At 36.8% G+C, this 22125-nt stretch overlaps 3 protein-coding genes across 3 annotated transcripts; all 3 read right to left on the bottom strand.

Moving 5' to 3' along the window:
* Window positions 1–6162: 6162 nt before the first annotated feature.
* Window positions 6163–7120, bottom strand: LOC141393422 (seminal metalloprotease 1-like). The gene is made up of 2 exons (XM_073966416.1): window positions 6845–7120; window positions 6163–6779 (listed from the first exon to the last, which is right to left on the bottom strand). Exons 1-2 carry the CDS (start codon window positions 7056–7058, stop codon window positions 6226–6228), a joined length of 768 nt encoding a protein of 255 aa, XP_073822517.1. The 5' UTR covers window positions 7059–7120; the 3' UTR covers window positions 6163–6225.
* Window positions 7121–7561: 441 nt separating this feature from the next.
* LOC141393421 (seminal metalloprotease 1-like) lies at window positions 7562–8405 on the bottom strand. Its single transcript, XM_073966414.1, has 2 exons — window positions 8192–8405; window positions 7562–8125 (listed from the first exon to the last, which is right to left on the bottom strand). Exons 1-2 carry the CDS (start codon window positions 8403–8405, stop codon window positions 7575–7577), a joined length of 765 nt encoding a protein of 254 aa, XP_073822515.1. The 3' UTR covers window positions 7562–7574.
* A 5431-nt stretch (window positions 8406–13836) lies between these two features.
* LOC141393420 (seminal metalloprotease 1-like) lies at window positions 13837–14721 on the bottom strand. The gene is made up of 2 exons (XM_073966413.1): window positions 14465–14721; window positions 13837–14399 (listed from the first exon to the last, which is right to left on the bottom strand). The coding sequence occupies exons 1-2, from the start codon at window positions 14676–14678 to the stop codon at window positions 13849–13851; spliced, it is 765 nt and encodes a 254-aa protein (XP_073822514.1). The 5' UTR covers window positions 14679–14721; the 3' UTR covers window positions 13837–13848.
* Window positions 14722–22125: the final 7404 nt, after the last annotated feature.

The raw sequence follows: 22125 nt of genomic DNA, 5'->3' as shown, positions 1-22125 counted from the left end.
GTGTGTTGCGCAGGAAATGAGACTTCCAAAGAAGTTCATTAAAAATGCCTTTTTAATTTGTTTGAAGTCTTCTGGAAGGTAAGAAAAGTAAATATTTGGACAATTTATGTATGTATGTGGATATTAAATCAGTGTGTTCCTATGCAACAATACATATAATATGGTAATGATGATATGAAGAGTTATCCTTCTTTTCTAGGTAGTTGGCAAAAGTCTATTCCAAATAAAAACGAACTTATGAAAATCCTGTGAAATTAGCTTTAAAGAAATTACCTTGATCTCCCCTTCTTAAGGAAGTATAAATAAATTTAATCTTCCTACAAACAATTATTTATTAAAATATTTTTCTCTCCCTTCCCCCTGTATGAACAACTCAAACTCAAACTAAGCAGTACCTGACATTACCTAAAAAAGGAAACGGAAGTCATTCCAATGGTACACATAAAACTGTCTAGGAAGAAGAACCTTTACTACTTTCTTCGTGCATCCGTTGCACAGTCATGGCGTAGAAAACCTTGATTTCATTTCTCTTTGTTTTTAAATGTTGCACTTTTAATGGATAACATAAAACAAAAACAAACAAAAGCATCAGCAAACAACAACAACAATAGCAGTGTAAGCTGAGAAGAAAAACTCTCATTTGTTATTTACTGTTGTTGCAACAAAAGGATGAAACAAATATTAATTACACACAGTCGCCTTCAAGTTTGGTAGCTTAATGCAAGCAATGCTCGACCATTTCGACCACCTCGCCCACAGACCCACTAACGTCCGTGCACATTTCAAGGAAGTTGAAAACTGAAAGTCCTCATAATAATTTTTGTAATTTACAATTGTTTTAATAACAAGGATTTATGTGAAGTTGTTGGGTTTATTGTTGTTGTTGCTGTTGCCAAAAGTAATCCAGAATGTTTTTTGAAGGGCAATATTTAATAGAAGTATTTAATTATTAGAAATTTCCATTTTCAGGGTTATGGGTTTTAATGTTGAATATTTGCCTCTGGAACACTTCTTGAAAATCTGTATATCATCGTTTGGTGGTTGTCTTCTAAATATGTGGAAGAAAACATAATTGATTGGCCTTAACAGAGTTATTTTTTTTCATATATAGCTTTTGAATTTGTCAAATATTTTTTGTTACATATTCAATTTAGATGATTTTGTTAGGTTTTAAGTAATTAAGCTCAAATATTGTTACGGGTGTACAGGAATGGAATTCATGGCCGATTCGTGGGAATTATAGCTTGGAACAGTTGTGAACACAACTAACGTCATCAGAAGCGGAGTCAGTCGTGCATTAGAATCCGATGTCTCGAAAAGATAATCTATCTAAGGAAATGCCAGAAATGGTCACCCCTTTTTGGAGAAGATTGAATTCCGTTGTCCTGTTATCACGATTCAATGGGTTTTATTACGACCACCATGTTGGTATGATGAGAGAATTCTAAATATGTAGTTGCTCAACTAGCAGCAGTGATCCCTGCTATTCACTAAAATTAAAAAAAAAAACAAATTAAAAAGTATCTGTATACCCTCAGCCTATATGAATTGAAACTTTCATCTACCGGATACAAAACCAAAATCCTTTCCCCCAAAAATTAGGTATTAAGGAGGGTTTCAGTATTTTGTGACCCTTTGTGGACATTTGACCTTGCCGACAAAAATGTGGAAAAGGATTAATGCTCAAAAGTGTTGCGGAGGAGGTACTTAAACGAATTGATTGACATAGTTCATTTTGGAAGTGGATCTTCTTTTGGGAGTCATTTCTTTTCGATACATATCGCGTCCGCTAGTCAGTTGGACAGCGTATAACTTAGAGCTTTTGGAAAACTATTTCAGGAAGCATGTACTTGCCCACGACAAACATTATATCGCTGTAGATAGGACCAGAGCGAGTAGCATCGATAAATTTCCAAAGGAACTTCGAACAGGCCCTAAACTACACTTAAACAAAAATGTTTAACTTTTGTGGACGAAGTACCCTAAGAAGGAGACCGACATGGACCATTTTCGAAGTTAAACTAAATTTGGACGAAATATTAGCAGATCCAAAGTTTGGACCAAATCGGTTACTCCCTTCAACAGATACAGCGTGTACAAATTTAGCAATTTTTTTTTAATTTTTGGCGTGAAGGTACCGGAATTTGTGGACCCATAGTGTCCATTTGCGAACAAAAACTAAGTTTGGACAAAATATTACGAAGGCCAAATTTTGGACCAAATGGGTAGGTCAGTTCGAGAGTTATAGTGAGCTTCAACTACTGCATATGGTGTCATAGGGTTTTAAACATGTCCCTACCTCTTGAGAAAATGACTGTAAAAAAATCCTACTACCAGCATGTGTAGTGGATGGTGAGCACGAAAATTCTCGAACCAAATACTGCGCTGGTCTAGATTTTGCATATCGTAAAATTTTTCGAATACACTGTCACACAAATTTCAGTCGAATCGAATGAGGATTATTTTCTTCGATCTTCTAGCTTCGTTCCTTCAATGTCCTTTTCGTCCTTTATTTTAGGAGCCCCTATAAAAGTACCACAAGATGAAGTTTTTCAGCTTCGAAATGTTCTGCAAAAATGTCGATCGGAAAATTTTAGGTACGGCTTTCATTGACAACTAATCGATTTTGTCGCGTTTTCGTGGTCGTTTTTTGCATTTTGTTCAGAAAAAGACTATATTTTGTTTTTTTTTGTATATTCGTTACAGAACAGGCAAAAGTGGGCCCTATCGATCCATTCCTTAGCACGGTGCTTTTGAAACAAATTTAAATGGAAGGTGCTTGCCCCTGGTAAGTTTTTGCAGATTTTGAAACTACAATGTTCATAGATGAGAAAAATCAAAAAACAAAAAAAAAAAAAAATCGCCGGAGAGCTTTTTAAATAATTCGCGATCCAAGTTGACATTTTTAGGGGTTGCTTAGGTTTGTGCGATTTTGCTTGGAAACCGCAAGTCCTATCAAAATGGAACTAAAAAAAATGTTGTTGCTGTCGAAATTCTCTACAAGATTGACCTCTACCATATTTTCGTAGGTTTTACCATTTGTGATATATGGAAGTGCAAATTGGGACAATGCACCGACTGTATCGCCCCCTTAAAAAACAATGTCATGAAGGGTGCGCCTTAACTAACTTTTAATGAAAAACACATACACAGGGGACATTTTTGTGAATTCTGAAAGAGCAAAGTTCATAGATGAAAAAAATCCAAAAACAAGAAAAAATCGCTGGAGGGATTTTTAAATTAATCGCGGTCAAAATTCACATTTTTAGGTGTTTTTTTTGGGTTTTCACGATTTTGTCAGAAAACCGCAGGTCCTATCGGAATGGGACTAAATAAAATGTTGTAGCTGTAAAAATTCTCTAGAGGATTGGCGTTTGTGGTTTGTTCCCAGGTTGTACCATTTTTGAGATAAAGAATCTCAGATTACATTTTTAGTTTTTTTTTTTGTTAGGGTTTCGTGATTTTGCTTGAATGCGGCAAGTATTATCGGTATCGGACCTGAGAAAATCCTTTAGCTGCGGAAATTCTCTAAAAGACTGGCTTATGTAATTTTTCCTAGGTTGTACCATTTTTTAGATATATAAGTTTAAGTTGGGAAATTGCAGTCATGACATTTATTTTATAAAGAGACGATACAGAATAGAATTTGAATTGTCCCAATTTCAACTTCTATATCTCAAAAACGGTAAAACCGACGAAAATAACGTAACTGTCAATCTTGTAGAGAATTTTGATAGCTACAACATTTTCTTTAGTTCAATTTTGATATGGCTTGCGGTTTCCAAGCAAAATCGCAAAAACTTAGCCTAAAAATGTCAACTTGAATCGCGATTTATTTAAAAAGCGCTCCGGCGATTTTTTTGTATTTTGATTCTTTATACCCTCAGCCTTTAGGCTAGGGATGGTATATACACTTTGATACGATGAAAATGTGCCTCATCGAAATAATGGTTTTATACCCCAAGTATGTTTGGACGAAATGCGTTTCAGACAATTTAGAGTCGATCTATTCATGTCCGTCCGTCTGTCTGTCTGTCCTGCTGGCTGGAGCGCACGATAACTCTCTAACGGATGAACCGATTAGGTTTAAATTTTGGCTTTGGTAATATTTTGCCCAAACTTAGTTTAAGTTCGAAGATGGGCTATATCGGTCCAGTCCTTCTGGTACCTCCCCCACAAAAGTTCGAAAATGTTCGGAAAATAACTCACGATAACTCTTGAGAGGGGGTTACCCCTTTGGTTCATACTTTGCCCATCGTGAAATATGTACCAGACTTAGATGTGGTTCCAATATAGATTCACTCGGTCCACTCCTTCTGGTACCTTTCACACAAAATTTCGGATAAGTTCAGTTTAGGACCTGCTCTCGAATCGATTTGATTTTTGTTTTACTAACTTGTATTCACCACCCCCTACACGACGGTAAAATTCTCATCAGGGGCACGTCCATACTTCCTGAGAAAATAGCCTGAAAGTTGCAAAAAAACCCCTATGCCAACGTGTGAGGTGATTGGAGCGCAAGATAACTCTTGAACGGATCTGGCGATTCGGTCCAAAATTTAGCCTTAGTAATATTTTCTCCAAACATAGTTTAAGTTCGAAGATAAGCCATATCGGTCCACTCCTCCAGGTACCTCCCCCACAAAATTTCAAAAATGTTCGGAAAATTGTTCGTACTGTAACTTTTGAAGGGAGTGGCCGAATTGGTCCATACTTTACACATCCTAATATATCTACCAGATATAGATCAGGTTCAAATATAGTAGTCCACTTCATCCAGTATCTCTCAAACAAAATTTCGGATAAGTTCTCTTTAAGACTTGCTATTGCATTGCATTAGCTGCCTCACTTACCATGGTAAAAGTTTTTTCAGGGGCAAATCCACACTTCTTAAGCGAACAACCCGAAGGGAGTAAAACCCCCTATGACACCATATGCAGTGGCTGGAGATCGACTTCCATAATGGTCAATGTTGGCCCATTCCTTTAAGTATTTCCTCCTCAAAACTTCTGCTCTTTAATCTAATCATCATTTTTGTCTGTTTATACGTCCACAATTTTTAAAACCCTGTAAATACATACGTTTTTTGGGAAAAAATAGTTTCAATATATCATTGAGCTAATATGAATCGGGGTGCACTCATTGATATGAGAGAAGTCTCCCCTTGTCCCGTATGGGATGTTTGTGTTTGTGGAACAATTATAGTTTCAATATACACAGGCTGAGGGTATATCTCTGTCGGCCAAGCCGACTGATACTTTTTTTACTTGTTTTTTTTTTTCTATGAACATTGTAGTTTCAGAATCTGCTAAAACTTCCCGGTTGCAAGCACCTTCCATTTAAATTTGCTTCAAGAGCACCGTGTTAGGGTACCACCCACACAAATGAGCAACATTTTTCTTTAAGTGGGGGTAAGGGTCTATGCGAGAATCCTTTGAAATTTTTTTCGAAGGTACTCCTAGTATCCCTGTTTACGGTGATATGATGTTTTTCGTGGGTAACTTTATGTTTCTTGATATAATGGTCCTATCGGGAGGAATAACTCTCAAAATAATATACACTTCCAAAACTTTTGAGATTTTAACCTAATTCATATCTTTGTCGGCAAGTTCATATGCCCAAAAGTTTGAACAGGCCCTAAATACATACAATTTTTGGGTAATAGATGCCTCAGTTGACACAGGCAGAGGGTAAACCTCCGTCGGCAAAGCCGACTGATACTTTTTTTACTTGTTTCTATACCATTCCACATATTAATTACAGTTTTTTTTACACAAATCGGCATTTTTAAGTAAATGAATTTTTATACGAGAAGAAGTTGTTGTACAAGAAGGTAGCCAGTCCTAATCTTCGATGATGGTTATTTTTTTCAAATTCGAATTCGAAATACGCAAGTCAACCTACGATTTTTTGAAAACATAGTTGCATAGTTTAAAAAATGAAATATTTTCAAAAATGTTTGATTGTTATTATACTGTGCAAATATCAAACACCAACAATTTTTCAAGGCACAAAGGACATGCGCACCACATATTACATATACTACTTTGTTTATCAAAAACTAGAGATCTATCTATAGGACATTTAGGTCCACCACTTCTGCTAATGGTGTTTTTTACAGTCATTTGCTGAGACTATTTAACTACCGATAAAACCATCTGATTCGTTTTTACTTATTTTCAACTTTATTCAATCGCTTTAATGCAATTTAATTCACTCTCAGTTTTACAGTTTAACCGGACAACGGTACATTAAATTCAAACGATTGATATCACTCTTGCTCATGGCACGACGTTGACCCATAATACCAGCAGCTTCTTCTTCTTTCAATGGTACAATGGTCATTTCACCGTTAGCCGAAAAGGCGTAAGCCGAGTAATGCAAAACACTGCCATAATCGTATTCCTCGTCGAAATCATCGACAACGGTTTCGTCGTATTTGTTGAAATTGTGAATGGTACCATCCTGAATGTTGGTTTCATTGATGAAAACATATTCATCGCGATTGGCACTGCTCTGCATGTGGTAGAAGCCGAGGGTATGCAAAAATTCATGCATAATTGTGCCAATACGGAAACAGCCTTCATCCAGAGGATACCATTGCAAATTATAGGACTGAGCTCCAGCACTGCGGTAACCAACACTGGAATAACAACCGCCTGACATGCTGGTGATATTGACAAAGTTAGGTGTGTTTTCGTTAGCCTCCTCAAAGCGAATGCAGGAAACAGACTCAATGTTTCTCATGCCACGTAAAACATGATTACGATGGTCATCATCTGAAGGGAAGAGGAATCAACTTAGTAAAATATTGAATAAATTTAAACGTCGTCACCATAATTACCAAAACCGGTGTGGAATTTGTAGTAGACAGTGTTGTTGGGCCATTTGTATACCTCATTGCGCAAACCATTGCGGCTATTGATGTCCAAATCCATATCACCCTCCACAAAGCCAGCTGTCAATTCAGGATCAGTTTCCACACGGCTAACCATGGGCAAGGCGAAAACAAAACCCAAAAGGGCAGTACAAATAACCAAACTTCCTAAGACATTCATGTCCGCTAGCAGAGCTCGTCACTACTTAGAAAATCCAACTAAATGTCCGCAACTAATAGACGATTTTAATTTCAGAAAGTTTGCCGTTTTTTCTTGAATATCTTATCGGAATTACGTTGAATTTGATAGCCATTATTTATTGTCGCACAAACATCTCTTCTAATCACAACATGTTTCCTTTCGTAGTCTTGGAGTTTATTTATGACTGGAATACGACCGATTGATTCTTGAAGTTGCCAATTTGCCTCTGCACACGAAGATAACATAAATATTTTATGTTTGTGGTTCTGTTTGTGGTGCTACTTCTAGTTTCAAGTGTTAATTAATTTGTTCTTATCTAATCGAAACTAATCGCAAATAGTCGTTGTATTCGTTTGGGAAAATCTGATACTCAACCCATAAATAGTGACCTTCTCTAAGCACTTACAGCGAAGTTGTAGGCAAAGCCGACTGATTCTTTTTTAGTTCTTTTCACATTTATTCAAACAATTGATGCAATTTAATTTACTTTCACTTTTACACTTTAACCGGACAACGGTACATTAAATTCAAACGATTGATGTCACTCTTGCTCATGTCACGACGTTGACCCATTATGCCAGCAGCTTCTTCTTTCAGTGGTACAATGGTCATTTCACCGTTAGCCGAAAAGGCATAGGCCGAGTAATGCAGAACACTGCCATAATCGTATCCCTGATCGAAGTCATCGACAGCGGTTTCATCGTATTTGTTGAAGTTGTGGAGTTTGCCATCCTGAACGTTTGTTTCATTGATGAAAACATACTCGTCACGATTGGCACTGCTCTGCATGTGGCGAAAACCGAGGGTATGCAAAAATTCATGCATAATTGTACCAATTCGGAAACAGCCTTCATCCAAAGGATATATTTGCAAATTGTAGTTTTGAGATCCAGAGCTGCGGTATCCCACAGTGGAAGAACAACCACCCGAATTGCCGGTGATATTGACATAGTGGGGTGTATTTTCGTTTGCCTCCTCGAAGCGTATGCAGGAAACAGCTTCAATGTTTCTCATGCCGCGTAAAATGTGATTACGATGGTCGTCATCTAAAGAGAGTTGGAAGCAATTTCACACATTATTTAAACAAAATTAAACGTGCCCATCATAATTACCAAATTGGGTTTGGAATTTGTAGTAGACAGTGTTGTTAGGCCATCTGTACACCTCATCGCGCAAACCATTGCGGCTATTGATATCTAAATCCATATCACCCTCCACAAAGCCAGCAGTCAATTCGGGATCAGTTTCCACTCGGTTAACCATGGGCAAGGCAAAAACAAAGCCCAAGAGGGCAGTGCAAATAACCAAACTTCCTAAGACATTCATGTCCGCTTGTAGAGCTCGTCGCTACTTAGGAAACCCAATTAAATGTCCCCATCTAATTGCCGCTTTTAATTTCAGTTGAATTTACGGCGTTTTTCTTGAATATCTTATCGAAATTACTTATAAATTATAATATAATCTTTTGTAATCACAACTTGTTTCCATTCGTGATCTTCGACCGATTATTCGTAATGCTGCCAATTTGCCTCTGCACAGATAACATAAATATTTGATGTTTGTAGGTCTGTTCGTGGTGCTACATGCTTCCAGTTAAAAGTGTTAATTAATTTGTCTCTTATCTAATCGATATTAATCGCCAATAATCGTTATAACCGTTTGAGAATATACAAAACAATCAACACATAGACGGTGACCTTCTTTAAGAACTTACAGCGAAATTATAGGCTGAGACTTTATAGCTGAAGACAAAGCTGAATGTAAACTTTCGGAAGAAAATAATCGTTCGAATTTTCCATTTTAAAACATTTCGGAAAGAATTTGGATGATAAATCATGGGGGGTTAAAGCTTTTCTAAAAATAAATTACTTCAGTTTTTAATTGTTTATTGGAGGTTCGATCTCCTTTTAATGTTCAATCTTGCCTAACTAAAAATTCCAATTTGGTAAAATTAATTTTCAAAGGTTTTGCAACTGTTTTTATGTAGTGTATGATATTACAAATACGAGGGTTGCACGATAACTATCTGACCTAACAACGAAAACGCGAATATTTACCATTAAAAATAGTTTTATTGTTTTCTTATGTAGTCTCCAGCATAATTTGTACGCTTTTTCATGCTCTCAAACCAAAACATGGTTTTGAACGCTTTTACAGCAGCTTCTTGCGACGAAAATCTTTGACCACGCAGTTTTTCTTGATATGTTGGAATCAAATGAAGTCCCTGCAGCCCAGTCAGGGCTGACCCATCAACTCCACGATTTGTCAGGTCAAACAGTCGCTGGTTTGAATCGATGTGTGAGAGGTCGTCTTCTCTTGTTCGTTTTTCGAATTTATCGGGCGACCATTTTCTTCGAAGGGCTTCTTCCATGAACAACATTCGTTGGATTTGGCTGGCTTTCGAATAACTCAACAGTCGATTTCCGTTTTGTTTCGGGCTAAACATATATACAAGATTCGTCATCTGTAACGATCTAGTAAACGTCGTTTGAAGCACCGCTATTCCTTTTTTAGCTATTGACCAATTTTGCCGGATCTAACGAGGAAAATCCATTTTTTGCGGCCAGCTGTCCATGCAATATCAAATGTAAGTAGGTGGAAGAAATACCCAAGGATGCCTCTATTTCACGGTATATAACATGGCGATATTGCATTATCCGTTCGCGCACGGCTTAACTTCTTTCTGGCACAACGGTCGTTTTTTGACGACTCTCACGAACTTCGTTTTTTGGCGAGTGTTGGTCATGATTGGGATGACGTAGGGTATGGAAGATACCAAGCAACGGTCCTGACCGGTTTTAACATGGCAAAGCCCAGGATTTATCTTGGTCCCTCTTTCATCCCAAGTGGACACTGACCTCCCCGTGGTGTCACCTGGGGAACTGCCTTTAACACCCGTTAAAGGTAGTGAGCTAACATGTGGCGCGCGTTCACCCATAAGAACGTTAAATACTTGGGTTTGGGCGTCGGGTTAGTAACCCACCCCTAGAAAAAACGGCCTACTATGAAAAAACGAAAGAAAAGAAAAACAAACCCCTCTAAAGTTGACGAACCCCGCAAACGTTTTAAGGACCATGATCTGCGAATCTGCACCTGGAATGTTCGCACTCTTTATAGAGAAGGTGCGGTCTTCGCATTGGCAGACGTACTTGAAAAGTACAAGACCGATATTACTGCCATACAGGAAATACGATGGATTGGGAAAGGCGTCGCAACAACAACTAAAGGTGACGCACTGTATTATAGCTGCCATGACGTAAAGCATGAATTTGGTTGTGGATTCGTAGTTAGTCGGAGACTAAAACATCTGGTATCCAGCTTCACTCCAGTGAATGAAAGACTTGCTGCAATTCGGATAAAAGCTAAATTCTTCAACATCAGCTTTATTTGCGCTCATGCTCCCACTGAAGAAAAGGACGAACAGACCAAAGCGCTTAGAAGAAACATATGACCGTTGCCCTGCCCATGACATTAAAATCATTCTAGGCGATTTTAATGCCAAAATTGGAAAGGAGAATATCTTTGGCCCAACAGTTGGGATATTCAGTCTCCACAGCGAAACATCTGACAATGGTATGAGGCTGATAGACTTTGCAGCTGCAAAAAACATGGTAGTTAGCAGTACCAGATTTAATCATCTCGATATTCATAAGGGCACCTGGCTGTCTCCAGATCTGAAAACAAGAAACCAAATTGATCATGTTGTGATAGATGGAAGACATTCATCGAGCGTGTTGGATGTACGATCGTTCCGATTGATTTGGACCACTACCTTGTTGCAGCAAAGGTACGCACCCGCTTAAGCGTAGCAAACAAAGTACGAACAGACACAACACGAAAGTTAGACATCGGTAAGCTGCAATCACAACAGATAGCCACAGCATATTCCACTCAACTAGCCCAATTGCTTAATCAAAGCACTCCTTATCCCGATAACATATCAGCGCAATGGCAAAGCATTGCCCACTTCATGCAAACAGCCGCAAAATCCATACTTGGATACCAGAGACCTCCACCAAGGAATCCATGGTATGATGAGGAGTGTCGTGCTGCCACCGAAGAGAAAAATGCGGCATATAGGGTTACTTTACAATCCGTAGCAACGCGTAGCGCACGAGAGAGATACAGGGAGAAAAGGAGAGAGGAGAAACGTCTTTTCCGCAGGAAAAAGAGAGAGATGGAAAAGCGGGAGTGTGAAAAAATCGAGATGTACAGGAGCCAGAATGAAGTCCGAAAATTTTACCAAAGAGTCAAGCATCAAACTGATGGCTTTGGTACAGGCACATCCTCCTGTAGAGACCAGCAAGGTAATTTGGTAACTGATACAGATAGTGTACTCAGGATATGGAAAGAACATTTTTCAAATCTGTTGGTATCCAATAGCAGCGAAGACGACGAAGATACCACAGTCCCAATCCCAGAAGATGGTATTGAATGTGTACCGCTCAGCCAAGATGAGGTAAAGACAGCAACAAATCGGCTGAAGAATAATAAGGCAGCAGGGGCCGATGGCTTACCAGCCGAGCTGTTCAAAACCGGAGGCGACACGCTGATAAGGTGTATTCAACAGCTAGTTAGCACCATCTGGCAGGAAGAACGAGTACCCGACGATTGGAACCTTAGTATCCTGTGCCCCGTCCACAAGAAGGGAGATAAGACTGTATGCTCTAACTATAGGGGCATAAGTCTACTCCCTATTGCCTATTGTGCGAATGACTAAAGCCTATGGTCAACGAGATAATTGGACCATACCAATGCGGCTTTAGACCTGGCAAGTCCACCATTGACCAGATATTTACCCTGCGGCAAATCCTGGAGAAGAACCAAGAGATGCAGATCGACACCTACCACCTTTTTGTCGATTATAAAGCAGCCTTCGACAGCCCGCTGCGCTCCAAGGTATTCCAAGCCATGTCTGAATTTGGTATCCCCGCAAAGCTCATCCGGCTTTGTAAAATGACTTTAATTGACACGAGGTCCTCAGTTAAAATAGGAAAGAACCTCTCCGAAGAGTTTGGTACCAAAAGAGGTTTCAGACAAGGAGACAGCCTTTCGTGTGACCTCTTCAACATCCTGCTAGAAAAGGTTATACGAGAGGCAAACGTCAAAAGAAGTGACACAATCTACACCAATAGTCACATGTTACTTGCTTATGCTGATGATATAGACATCATGGGCCGATCAGTAAAAGAAGTAACTGATACCTTTATTAAGGTCGAAGGAGAATCTGCTAAGGTGGGTCTGGCGGTAAACGGTGAGAAGACCAAGTTGATGGTGTCGACGCGCAATGCGTCCATTGAGATCGGACCAACTGTTGAAGTTGGTTCCTATAATTTTGAGGTAGTAAAAGACTTCATATACCTCGGCACCTCCGTAAACACAACAAACGACATCAGTTGTGAAATAAAAAGAAGAATTGTATTGGCCAACAGATGCTACTTTGGTTTAAGTAAGCAGTTTAAAAACAAAGCCACATCTCGTCAAACAAAAATAACGCTCTACAAAACACTGATACTACCCGTGCTGATGTATGGCTCCGAAGCAGACATGACAGTGCTTGGTGTGTTTGAGAGAAAAATTCTTTGAAAGATCTACGGACCAATCTGCGTTGACGGTGAATATCGACGTCGCATGAACCACGAGCTGTATCTGCTATACAACGACATCAGTATAGTTAAACGTATCGAGATGCAGCGATTGCGTTGGCTAGGCCATATCATAAGAATGAGCGATGATGAACCCGCTAAAAAGGCGTATGAATACATGCCACATGGCGGTGCACGCAGAATTGGCAGGCCAAGGAATAGATGGTGCAAACAAGTGGATGATGAAATGAAAAGGCGCGGTATTCCAGAGTGCAAAGCAACAAATAGAGAGGAATGGAGATCTCTTCTTAGTTCGGCCTATAGAACAAATGTTCTGTAATGGGCCAGCTAAGTAAGTAAGTTGGTCACGATTGAATTCATTAAACCAGTTTTGCATAATACTATACGATAGCCCTTTACCGACATACAAAGATTTAATTTGATCGACGCAATCTTGCCATGATTATCCACGTCAAAATTTTTGAAAAATTCGGACATATTTATGAATTTGTCTTTGAAAATATGCTAGAATCAATGTGATAGAGGCATTTTAAAGAGTTCTGTACTACATTCTAGCGAATATTTTTCTTGAAGATATCATTAACAAAAATTTAACAGGTTTGGAGATAATTGTAGTTTTTCAAGTACATTATGCCTCATAATTTCTTTTTGCTATTATCTACAAGTTTATGCAGAGGTCAAAACAAGATTCGTATTTATTTCAGTGATATAACTAGCAATTTTTAAGCATGTTTAGATATGGCTATAAAATCCGAACCCGATCTAAGGAAACAAAACCCGAATAAGGTTTTTGTCATAAAATCTTCCGCAGAAGTTGTTTGCTCGCGATTAGCTCAAAAATGATGCATAGGGTAATTAAATAGATGTTCTATCAGAAATCTGGATTTACTATTACATAAACCTTATGTCAAAACATCTACTTATATTAAGAAGTTTTAAGAAGAATGAATTTTCAGACTTGAGTATATCGATTACTAAGGATTACACTAAGTAAAATTTACTACAAATTTGCATTAAAATTGTAAAATCGAGGATCTATGTAAACTTCCTGGGATGGGGCCATTTAGCTTTTAAACAAATCAGATAATAAAGATGACTGAATCGTTTTAACTTGAGTTCAAATACATCCAAACAAATTATTGAAACTATAGTTACTTTCAGTTTTATATTTTAATCGGACAACGGTACATTAAATTCAAGCGTTTGATGTCACTCTTGCTCATGTCACGACGTTGACCCATAATACCAGCAGCTTCTTCTTTCAGTGGTACAATGGTCATTTCACCGTTAGCCGAAAAGGCGTAAGCCGAGTAATGCAAAACACTGCCATAATCGTATCCCTCATCGAAGTCATCGATATCGGCTTTGTCGTATTTGTTGAAATTGTGGATTTTGCCATCCTGAACGTTTGTTTCATTGATGAAAACGTATTCATCGCGATTGGCGCTGCTCTGCATGTGGAAAAACCCGAGAGTATGCAAGAATTCATGCATTATTGTGCCAATTCGGAAGCAGCCTTTATCCAAAGGATACACTTGCAAATTATAGTTCTGAGCTCCAAAGCTGCTGTAACCAACAGTGGATGAACAGCCACCTGGGTTGCCGGTGATATTGACATAGTGTGGTGTTTTTTCATTTGCCTCCTCGAAGCGAATGCAAGAAACAGCTTCAATGTTTCTCATGCCACGTAAAATGTGATTACGATGGTCGTCATCTAAAACAAGGAAACGTCATCTTCATAAGTTATTGCGGAAATGTAAACATTGTCCACATAATTACCAAATTTGGTTTTGAATTTGTAGTAAACAGTGTTGTTAGGCCATCTGTACATCTCATCGCGCAAACCATTGCGGCTATTGATATCTAACTCCATATCACCCTCAACAAAGCCAGCAGTCAATTCAGGATCGGTTTCCACACGTCTAACTATGGGCAAGGCAAAAACAAATCCAAAAAGGCCGGTGCAGACAACAATACTTCCGAAGACATTCATGTCTGTTTGCAGAGGTCGTCACTACTTAGAAAGCCTAACTAAATGTCCCCAGCTAATAGTTGCTTCTAAATTCAGTGCAATTTAAGGTTTCTTATCGGAATTGAATTGGATTGAAGACGATAGCCATTATTTATTGTTATTGTCGTATAATTATCTCTTATTTACGACAGGAATAAGACCATTTGATTCTTAAAGTTGTCAATTTACCTCTGCATAGACAGATAATTTAAATGTACATATCATGTTTGTAGTTCTATTCATGGTGCTGGCTGCTTTGCAGTGTTAATTAATTAGTCTCTTATCTAATCGAAATTAACCGCAAATAGACGTTGTATAAGTTTGGAAAAATCCGATAGAGTGTGATCTTCTTTAATCACTTTCAGCGAAATTATAGTTGTCTATTGTTTTGCGACATAGTCCAAGTGAAAGGCGATTGGCGGCCAATTGAAAGTAGTTTTTTGCTTATGGAGCTTTTTTAGTGCCAATGGTTTGAAAGAATTCGATCATATGCAAACGTTCCGATTCACTAAGTCAGAACCACACAATTTTGATTTCACTCATATCAATGAGTGCACCCCGATTCATATTGACTCAATGACCCATTATATACTTTTTATCACCGATTAAGAACGGCGTGCTTTAATACACCACTTGTAGAGAAGTTTTACGTATATAAAATGGTCAGCAAATGTGATGTTTGTTGGCCTGAGAATCGAAACCGGCAGAGGGATTCTCCAACGCAGTTGTTGGTTATAGACAAACATCGTTAAAAAATAAAATACTTATAATTTCGGTAATTATCGATATTATTAGGCAAGTTAGCGAACAATAAAAAGTAGTCGCAAAGTTCTACCGATACCAACAGTGATGTCAAGTTTTATTTGAACTTTTCATTCATAGTTTTGCGTTTTAATTTGACTTATTTTTGTCGGTAACCAAAAATACGTTAGAGAAACCCACTACGGGCATTCAGTGTTCAAGGAATCACATTTTGTCATTGCGTGCTTTTTTATCAATCCAGTCTTTTTCATGACTCTGACACACTAGTTGACTATGAGGGTAATTTCAGATACAACTCAAACTTAATTTACATTGGACCATAAGCTCATCTGCTGGTTTTTTCTAATGTTTGTGCTGTATCTTAGTCCTACCTACATTAGTCAGTTTTCCTTGAGGTAATTGTCAGTTTGTCGGTAAAAGAGGGTGTTGAAAGGCAGAGGGTTACAATATCGTTGTATAAATGAACGGGTTTCATTGATTATTTTTCATTGATGACATCGTAACGAAATCGGAACAAAATTCGGACGTTACGTCCGATATCGTAAACGAAATCGTAACGATATCTTAACGAAATTTGTATGAAGTGGTTAACATAATTTCGCAACGAAATGTCGGAGCGAATTAGGATCGATTTCGGTCAGAATTCGGAACGAAATCGGAAGAAAATCCTTGGGAAATTAGTAAATCTGAGGTATCTTCCGAAACTTCGTAAAGATTTCTGAACGATTTTGGAATAATGTCGCATGAATATCGAAGGAAAAATTGTTCTCTGACGCCTCTTCTTTATTGATAAATATTTCTTTGTTATGTTTTTTATTTGAAGATTGTAATTTCAAACGTATCTAATGAGTTTCACTGTTGTTATAATTTTGTAGTTATAGTAGAACAAGGTAAACTTTGTGTACGAATACGTTGAGTCTATTACCACTAGATTGATTGCATTTATATTTAAAATATTTAAAAATTGTATATGCGAATTTTATAACCAACCAGTTTGTTTTTCGACAACAAACTAAAATGTTGCTTGTTAGATATATACAAAAGGTGGTTATTGTGCGAAGGGAAATTTGTTTCCGACATATCGGTCCGAATTCGTACCGAAATCGGAAGAAAAACATTAGCATATTCGAAGTGAAATTTACTTCCGACATTCTCTCCGAAATCTGTACGAATTCGTCTACGATAAATCGTATAGAAAACGGAACGAAATCTGTACGATTTTGCTTTCGAAGGTCAAATTTTGTCCAAACTTAGTTTAAGTTCGAAGATAAGACATATCGGTCCACTCCTTCAGGTACCTCCCGACAAAAGTTCAAAAGTGTTCGGAAAAATTGTGCACACTATAACTCTGGAGGGGAATGACCGATTTGGTCCACACTTTACGCATCCTAGTATATCTACCAGATGTATATCAGGCTTGGATATGGAATATGTTTGTCCACTCCTTCGGGTACCTCCTACACAAAATATCGGATAAGTTCACTTTAAGACCTGCTCTCCAATCACTTTGATTTCTATTGAAGCAACTTGCATTCGGTGACTCCATTACAACGTTAAAAGTTCTTTAGGGGCAAGTACATAATTCTTGAGAAACAGCCGAAAGGTATAAAAAACCCCTGTGGCACCATATGTAGTGGCTGGAGAGGCCTTCGTCATGTTTTGTCCAAACTTAGTTTCAGTTCAAAGATGGGCAATACCGCTCCACAACTTCCCGTATTTCCCCCAATATTAAAAAATACTGGTCCAAAAGTTATGCTATGACCCACTGAAATGACTAGGGTGCGCGTTATCTATCAAAAATATATGACTCTAAAATAAGATCCTCTTCCATAATGGACTATATCGGTCAATTCCTTTAAGTACCTCCTCCGCAACAATTTTGAACTTTGATCCTAATTCACATTTTTGTCGGCAAGTTCGCATGTCCAACCAGGGCCACAACATTCAGCGAAGACCCTAAATACATTCGATCTGTCCGTGGATGAAAGTTTGAATTCACATAGGTTGAGGCTATATCTCTGCCGGCAAAGCCGACTGATACATTTTACTTGTTGTTAAAGCTTTTGCCACTCTAGATCTAAGACGAATGGACCAAACTTAATATATTTTTTTTGACGAATGTAACTGGCCGATTTAAGTAAACTTGAACGAATTTCTGTTGATTTAAGAATTTGAATTGTTACGTACATTTATATTACGCATGTAGTTTATTCTTACCAGTTTAGCAACAACAACTATTACTGCAATCATGAAATTATAGCTTGGTTTAAGTACAACCTTTACTGAGCTAAACCGTTTTTGTACTCTCTCTCATATTGTAACCCCCCTAATGTGTAGTTTACATTCATTCGTCTGTTTGTATACGAGTATGAGTATGTGCATCTGGATCTCGTTTGAACATTAAAGAGAATCTACCAGATGAAAAGTACTGGAACAGTCTACGCATGCGCAAGCGGGTATAAATACGAGTGTGTAGCGGGTGGGAGTTTAGTTGTAAATCTATTCGCGAACTCAGTCGTCGGTGTAGTAGCCTGAATAGAGTAAAGCTGTGTGCTTACCATTTACTAAAGGTAAGCTGTGTGCTAGGAGAGAGATAAAGTCCTGCGTGAACGACTGAAGTGGAAAACGTCAATAAAGCATTGTAGAATCGTAATTCAGAACGAACCCTCGTTTTATTTGGTATCGGGGAATATCTACACGGGATCATGTCAAACCCTAATTCCGCAACAATATTTTGTGAGCTTATTAAAAATAGTTCACTGTCAAAATCAAAATTTTTATTTTAATGGACTGTTTTTTGGTGCAAAAATTACAAAAAAAAATCCAAAATTTTTTAAGCATTCTTTACTATAATTAATAATTATAATAAATGCTTTTAAATAAAATAAAAGAAAATACATAAAGTTTGTTTAAGCCACCAATTGGTGTGTAAAGAATTTTTTGTTAAATTTTAAAGCTCTATTGTTTTCAACAGTCAAAGGGTATGGTAAAATTTAGATAGAAATTAATATAAATCGAAATATTAGTCAGAGACTAATATATATTAGCTGTGTCTTTTTACGTGATAATTAGTTATAATTATTACTAATGTTGCAGATTTTGACAGTTGTATAAAGGAAAAGTTTCTGAAAAATCTTTCCACAACATTTAGAAGGAAAAAAGCACACCTATTATTGATCAGCAGAAAATTCTAAGTCGATATAACCGTGTCCTGTCTGTCTATTGGAATTAAGTTACAGCTCGCAATACTTAAGACAGAGCTTTTGTAAATTTATACAAGAGTTCCAAGTACTTCTATGTATTTGGTACTGTAATGGGTTATATCGATCTACGGTTTGATATAGCCCCATAGAAAGGTACCTCCCGACTTTCGATATTTTGAAGGTTTTAGCCACATTCTCTCACTGAAATGGATGAAATTTGTCATTTAATCTTCTTTAGGGCCTAAAAGGGTAAGAAAAGTACTATAAGTTACTAAATTGGTACCAATTGTATATTTTGAAGGGAATGATACTAAATTTGGTACAATTTGAATTTGGGGGATCAGCTAGAGGTGGAATCCTGAGATTTGGAATTATAATTACTGTAGGAGTGTAGGATTGATGTTGTTTTGGAAGTTCGTATCTATGGGTACGAAAAGTACCAAATCTGGTACAATTTAGATTTGGATGATCGGATAGACCTAGAATCCTAAAATTTGGAATTAAAATTACTGCTGATTAGATAGTAGGATTAGATAGTTTTGGAAATTCCTACTTATGGGTACGAAAAGTACTTAATGGTTCCAAATATGGTACCATTTGGATTTGGGAATCCTGAAATGTGGAGTGTAGGATTGAGGTAGTTTTGGAAGTTTGTTCTAATGGATACGAGAAATACTAAATGGTACGAAATATGGTACAATTTGGATTTGAGTGAAAGGGTAGAGCTGCAATGCAAAAATCTGGAATTAAGATTACTGTTGGCGACTAGGATTGATATAGTTTTGGAAATTTTTTACTTATATGTTCTAAATGATACTAAGTTTTATGATATGTGTGAACAGAGAGAGCCGGAATCGAGTAATTAAGAGTACTGTAAGAGTGTAGGATTAAGAAATGGAGGTAGGTTTGGAAATTTATATGTTATGTTTTCAAAAGTGTCAGATGAAACTAAATTGCGGATCTTTTGGTATTTGCTAAAATAAAGAACTGGAATTCTGAATTTTGATATTAAGATCACTGTTGGTGTGTAGAATGGAGATAAGGAGGAGGATTTGGAAATTCATACTTTGGAATGAGTACTACATGGTACCAAATTTTGATTTGGCAGAACGTATATAGGTGATAACCTGAAATTTGGAATTAAGGAAGATATAGGTTTTGGTTTTGGAAATTCGTACGTATGTATGATATGAAAATACTAAATAGTGCCATAATTTTTTGTGGGGGAACAGATAGATAGAGATAGAGAATCGCGGTTGGTATATAATGTTGATATAATGAGGTATTTTTGATGCTTATACCTCATATGTGTACGAAAAGTACTAAATTTGGTACAAGTTGGCATTGCGTGTGGAAATAAATATCGAATTATATAATTTGGAATTATACTAATAGTGCACTGAAAATTCTAAGGATAATAAGCAGCAAATTTACAGAATGGTTATGAAAATTAATAATAGACATTAGATAAAGAAGTAAGGCTAAATTGTAAAACTTTAGATAAGTTCCTGTGGGTCTATACTGTAACTTTTTAACTTTTATTTTTTCGAGAAACTCATTTTAACAATATAATTAACAAAATTGGTATTCTGTAAACTAATTTTAAAAACTCTTGTAATAAATGTCGCTATAAAAACAAAACTAAAATTTTCGAAGTTTAGAAATCGAGAAAGAAACATGTTCAAAAGTGGATTTGCTCTTGGTTTTTTATATTTTGTGTGTATATTTTGTTCAAGAATACATTCAAAATTGAAACCTTTTGAAAGTTTATCGAGAATTTGTCTACATTTTTACAGAATAGCACAATGGTTACTGCAAACAATTTTTAGTGTCGACAACGTTGTCGATTGTCGGATTGTTAAAAAGTTACAGAATATGCCTTATGGGTTTAAATATTGTATTAAATATTGTGCCATTGGTATCGTGTGAACGCGAAGGTATTTTCTAAGTAACTTACTGAAATCAAGTAGTCAAAAGTGAAGAGCTTTTTCAACAAATTTTTAACGTTTTAGTTTTATTACATTGGTCTGGTTGGGAGACAAGATCCATTCAAGATTTCGATCGGTCCGTAATTGAGGTAGAGAAGTTTTAATACAATGTTTAATGGTCAGATCATTTTACCTCGTCACGATATGAAGGTCGGTGTACCACAATATTCGTTCAATCACATCCCAAAAATTAACGAAATCATTACTAATTGGTATTTGCAAATGAACTTTTTTTGGCTTGATGTTGAAACAAACAGATTTTTCAACTTATTCCTTCATTAAAAATATGTTTTGATAGAATTTATACAAATTTGTCTTACAAATATATATATAAAATAGATTTTTAAGCATTTCTTATATTTTCATTTAAATGTTTGGTGATTTGTTCGTCCATACAAAACCTCTTAAATTCACCACAAATCGATAAGAACCACAGAACATTTTATTGATTTATATTGGATGCCTTAAGTTATACTTTCTGTTTCAAATTATCAATACAATACAAATAAAATAACACCATTTCAAATTTGTTGACAATTACTCGATTAGAAACTTAGCACAGTATCTACCGGGCAAAAAAAGAGGAGTGATCGCAACTATAGAATTGAGACTATTCCTATCACATATGTATATATAAAATTTTACCAAACATATTGTGTCAATTACTTAGACCAATAGTCAAAGGAAAGGACGGACTGATCTGATCTACGCCAAATCCTAGGAAAGAGTCATGAAAAATAAAAAAAAATCGTATACTATAAAAAGATCTTTTGAATTTAACATCCATGCAAATATTTACCTTATCGGATACATTATCAACATTACAAAACGAAGATTTATGGGTAATACATTCCATTGGCCAAATACGATAGATGTAGAACAAGACACTCAGCTTAGAAAAATTCTAAGGGGAGAACCCGATAATGAAATTAGACTGTCTGAGCTAAAAATTATTACCAAATTTGTTGACGTTTATGGTAAAATATCAGAGTTATTGCAAAAGAAGCTAAGCTATCCCAATTTTAATATATTGAAACTTTTATTTAATGACCAACAAATATCTCAGCTTCTATTTGGTGTATTACAAATGCATATGTATGGCGAATTCTGAGTGAAATAGGACACTTTGTAAAAAAATGGTTTTTGATTTTTTTTAATTTAATACCTACACCACACTGTGTGCATTTGTATGTAGCATACAAAAGGGAACGAGATAGACCCATAGTTCCTTCTAGGCATTACCAAATCTACGGTTTTTTGGAGAATTACACTGTGTGTCATTTTTTGAGTCATGATTTATTAACCATATTCTGACACCGCAGCGTGATAGAAGACCAAAAATAAGAAGACACGTGTCCCGACGATTTTTCCTATCACTTCAACTTTCGCGGTTATGGGCCCCCAAAAACCTGAGGCATTGATGTCAAAAGGGATCATTTTATCGGGCTCATATCTTCTAAATCGCTGAGAACTTGG

This window comes from Musca autumnalis, unplaced genomic scaffold (assembly GCF_047663935.1).
Source record: "Musca autumnalis isolate F117 unplaced genomic scaffold, ASM4766393v1 scaffold_2, whole genome shotgun sequence".
Taxonomy (NCBI): Eukaryota; Metazoa; Arthropoda; class Insecta; order Diptera; family Muscidae; genus Musca; species Musca autumnalis.
Note: the sequence above shows the minus strand (reverse complement) of the source record. Positions and strands in the feature narration are given on the sequence as shown.

What these genes read in the sequence shown, in the direction of transcription:
- LOC141393420 (XM_073966413.1), bottom strand. Translation starts at nt 14,678, where the DNA reads ATGAATGTCTTCGGAAGTATTGTTGTCTGCACCGGCCTTTTTGGATTT. An exon ending in CAAATTCAAAACCAAATTTG is followed by an intron (nt 14,400 to 14,464) that starts GTAATTATGTGG and finishes TCCTTGTTTTAG; the next exon opens with ATGACGACCATCGTAATCAC.
- LOC141393422 (XM_073966416.1), bottom strand. Translation starts at nt 7,058, where the DNA reads ATGAATGTCTTAGGAAGTTTGGTTATTTGTACTGCCCTTTTGGGTTTT. An exon ending in CAAATTCCACACCGGTTTTG is followed by an intron (nt 6,780 to 6,844) that starts GTAATTATGGTG and finishes TCTTCCCTTCAG; the next exon opens with ATGATGACCATCGTAATCAT.
- LOC141393421 (XM_073966414.1), bottom strand. Translation starts at nt 8,405, where the DNA reads ATGAATGTCTTAGGAAGTTTGGTTATTTGCACTGCCCTCTTGGGCTTT. An exon ending in CAAATTCCAAACCCAATTTG is followed by an intron (nt 8,126 to 8,191) that starts GTAATTATGATG and finishes AACTCTCTTTAG; the next exon opens with ATGACGACCATCGTAATCAC.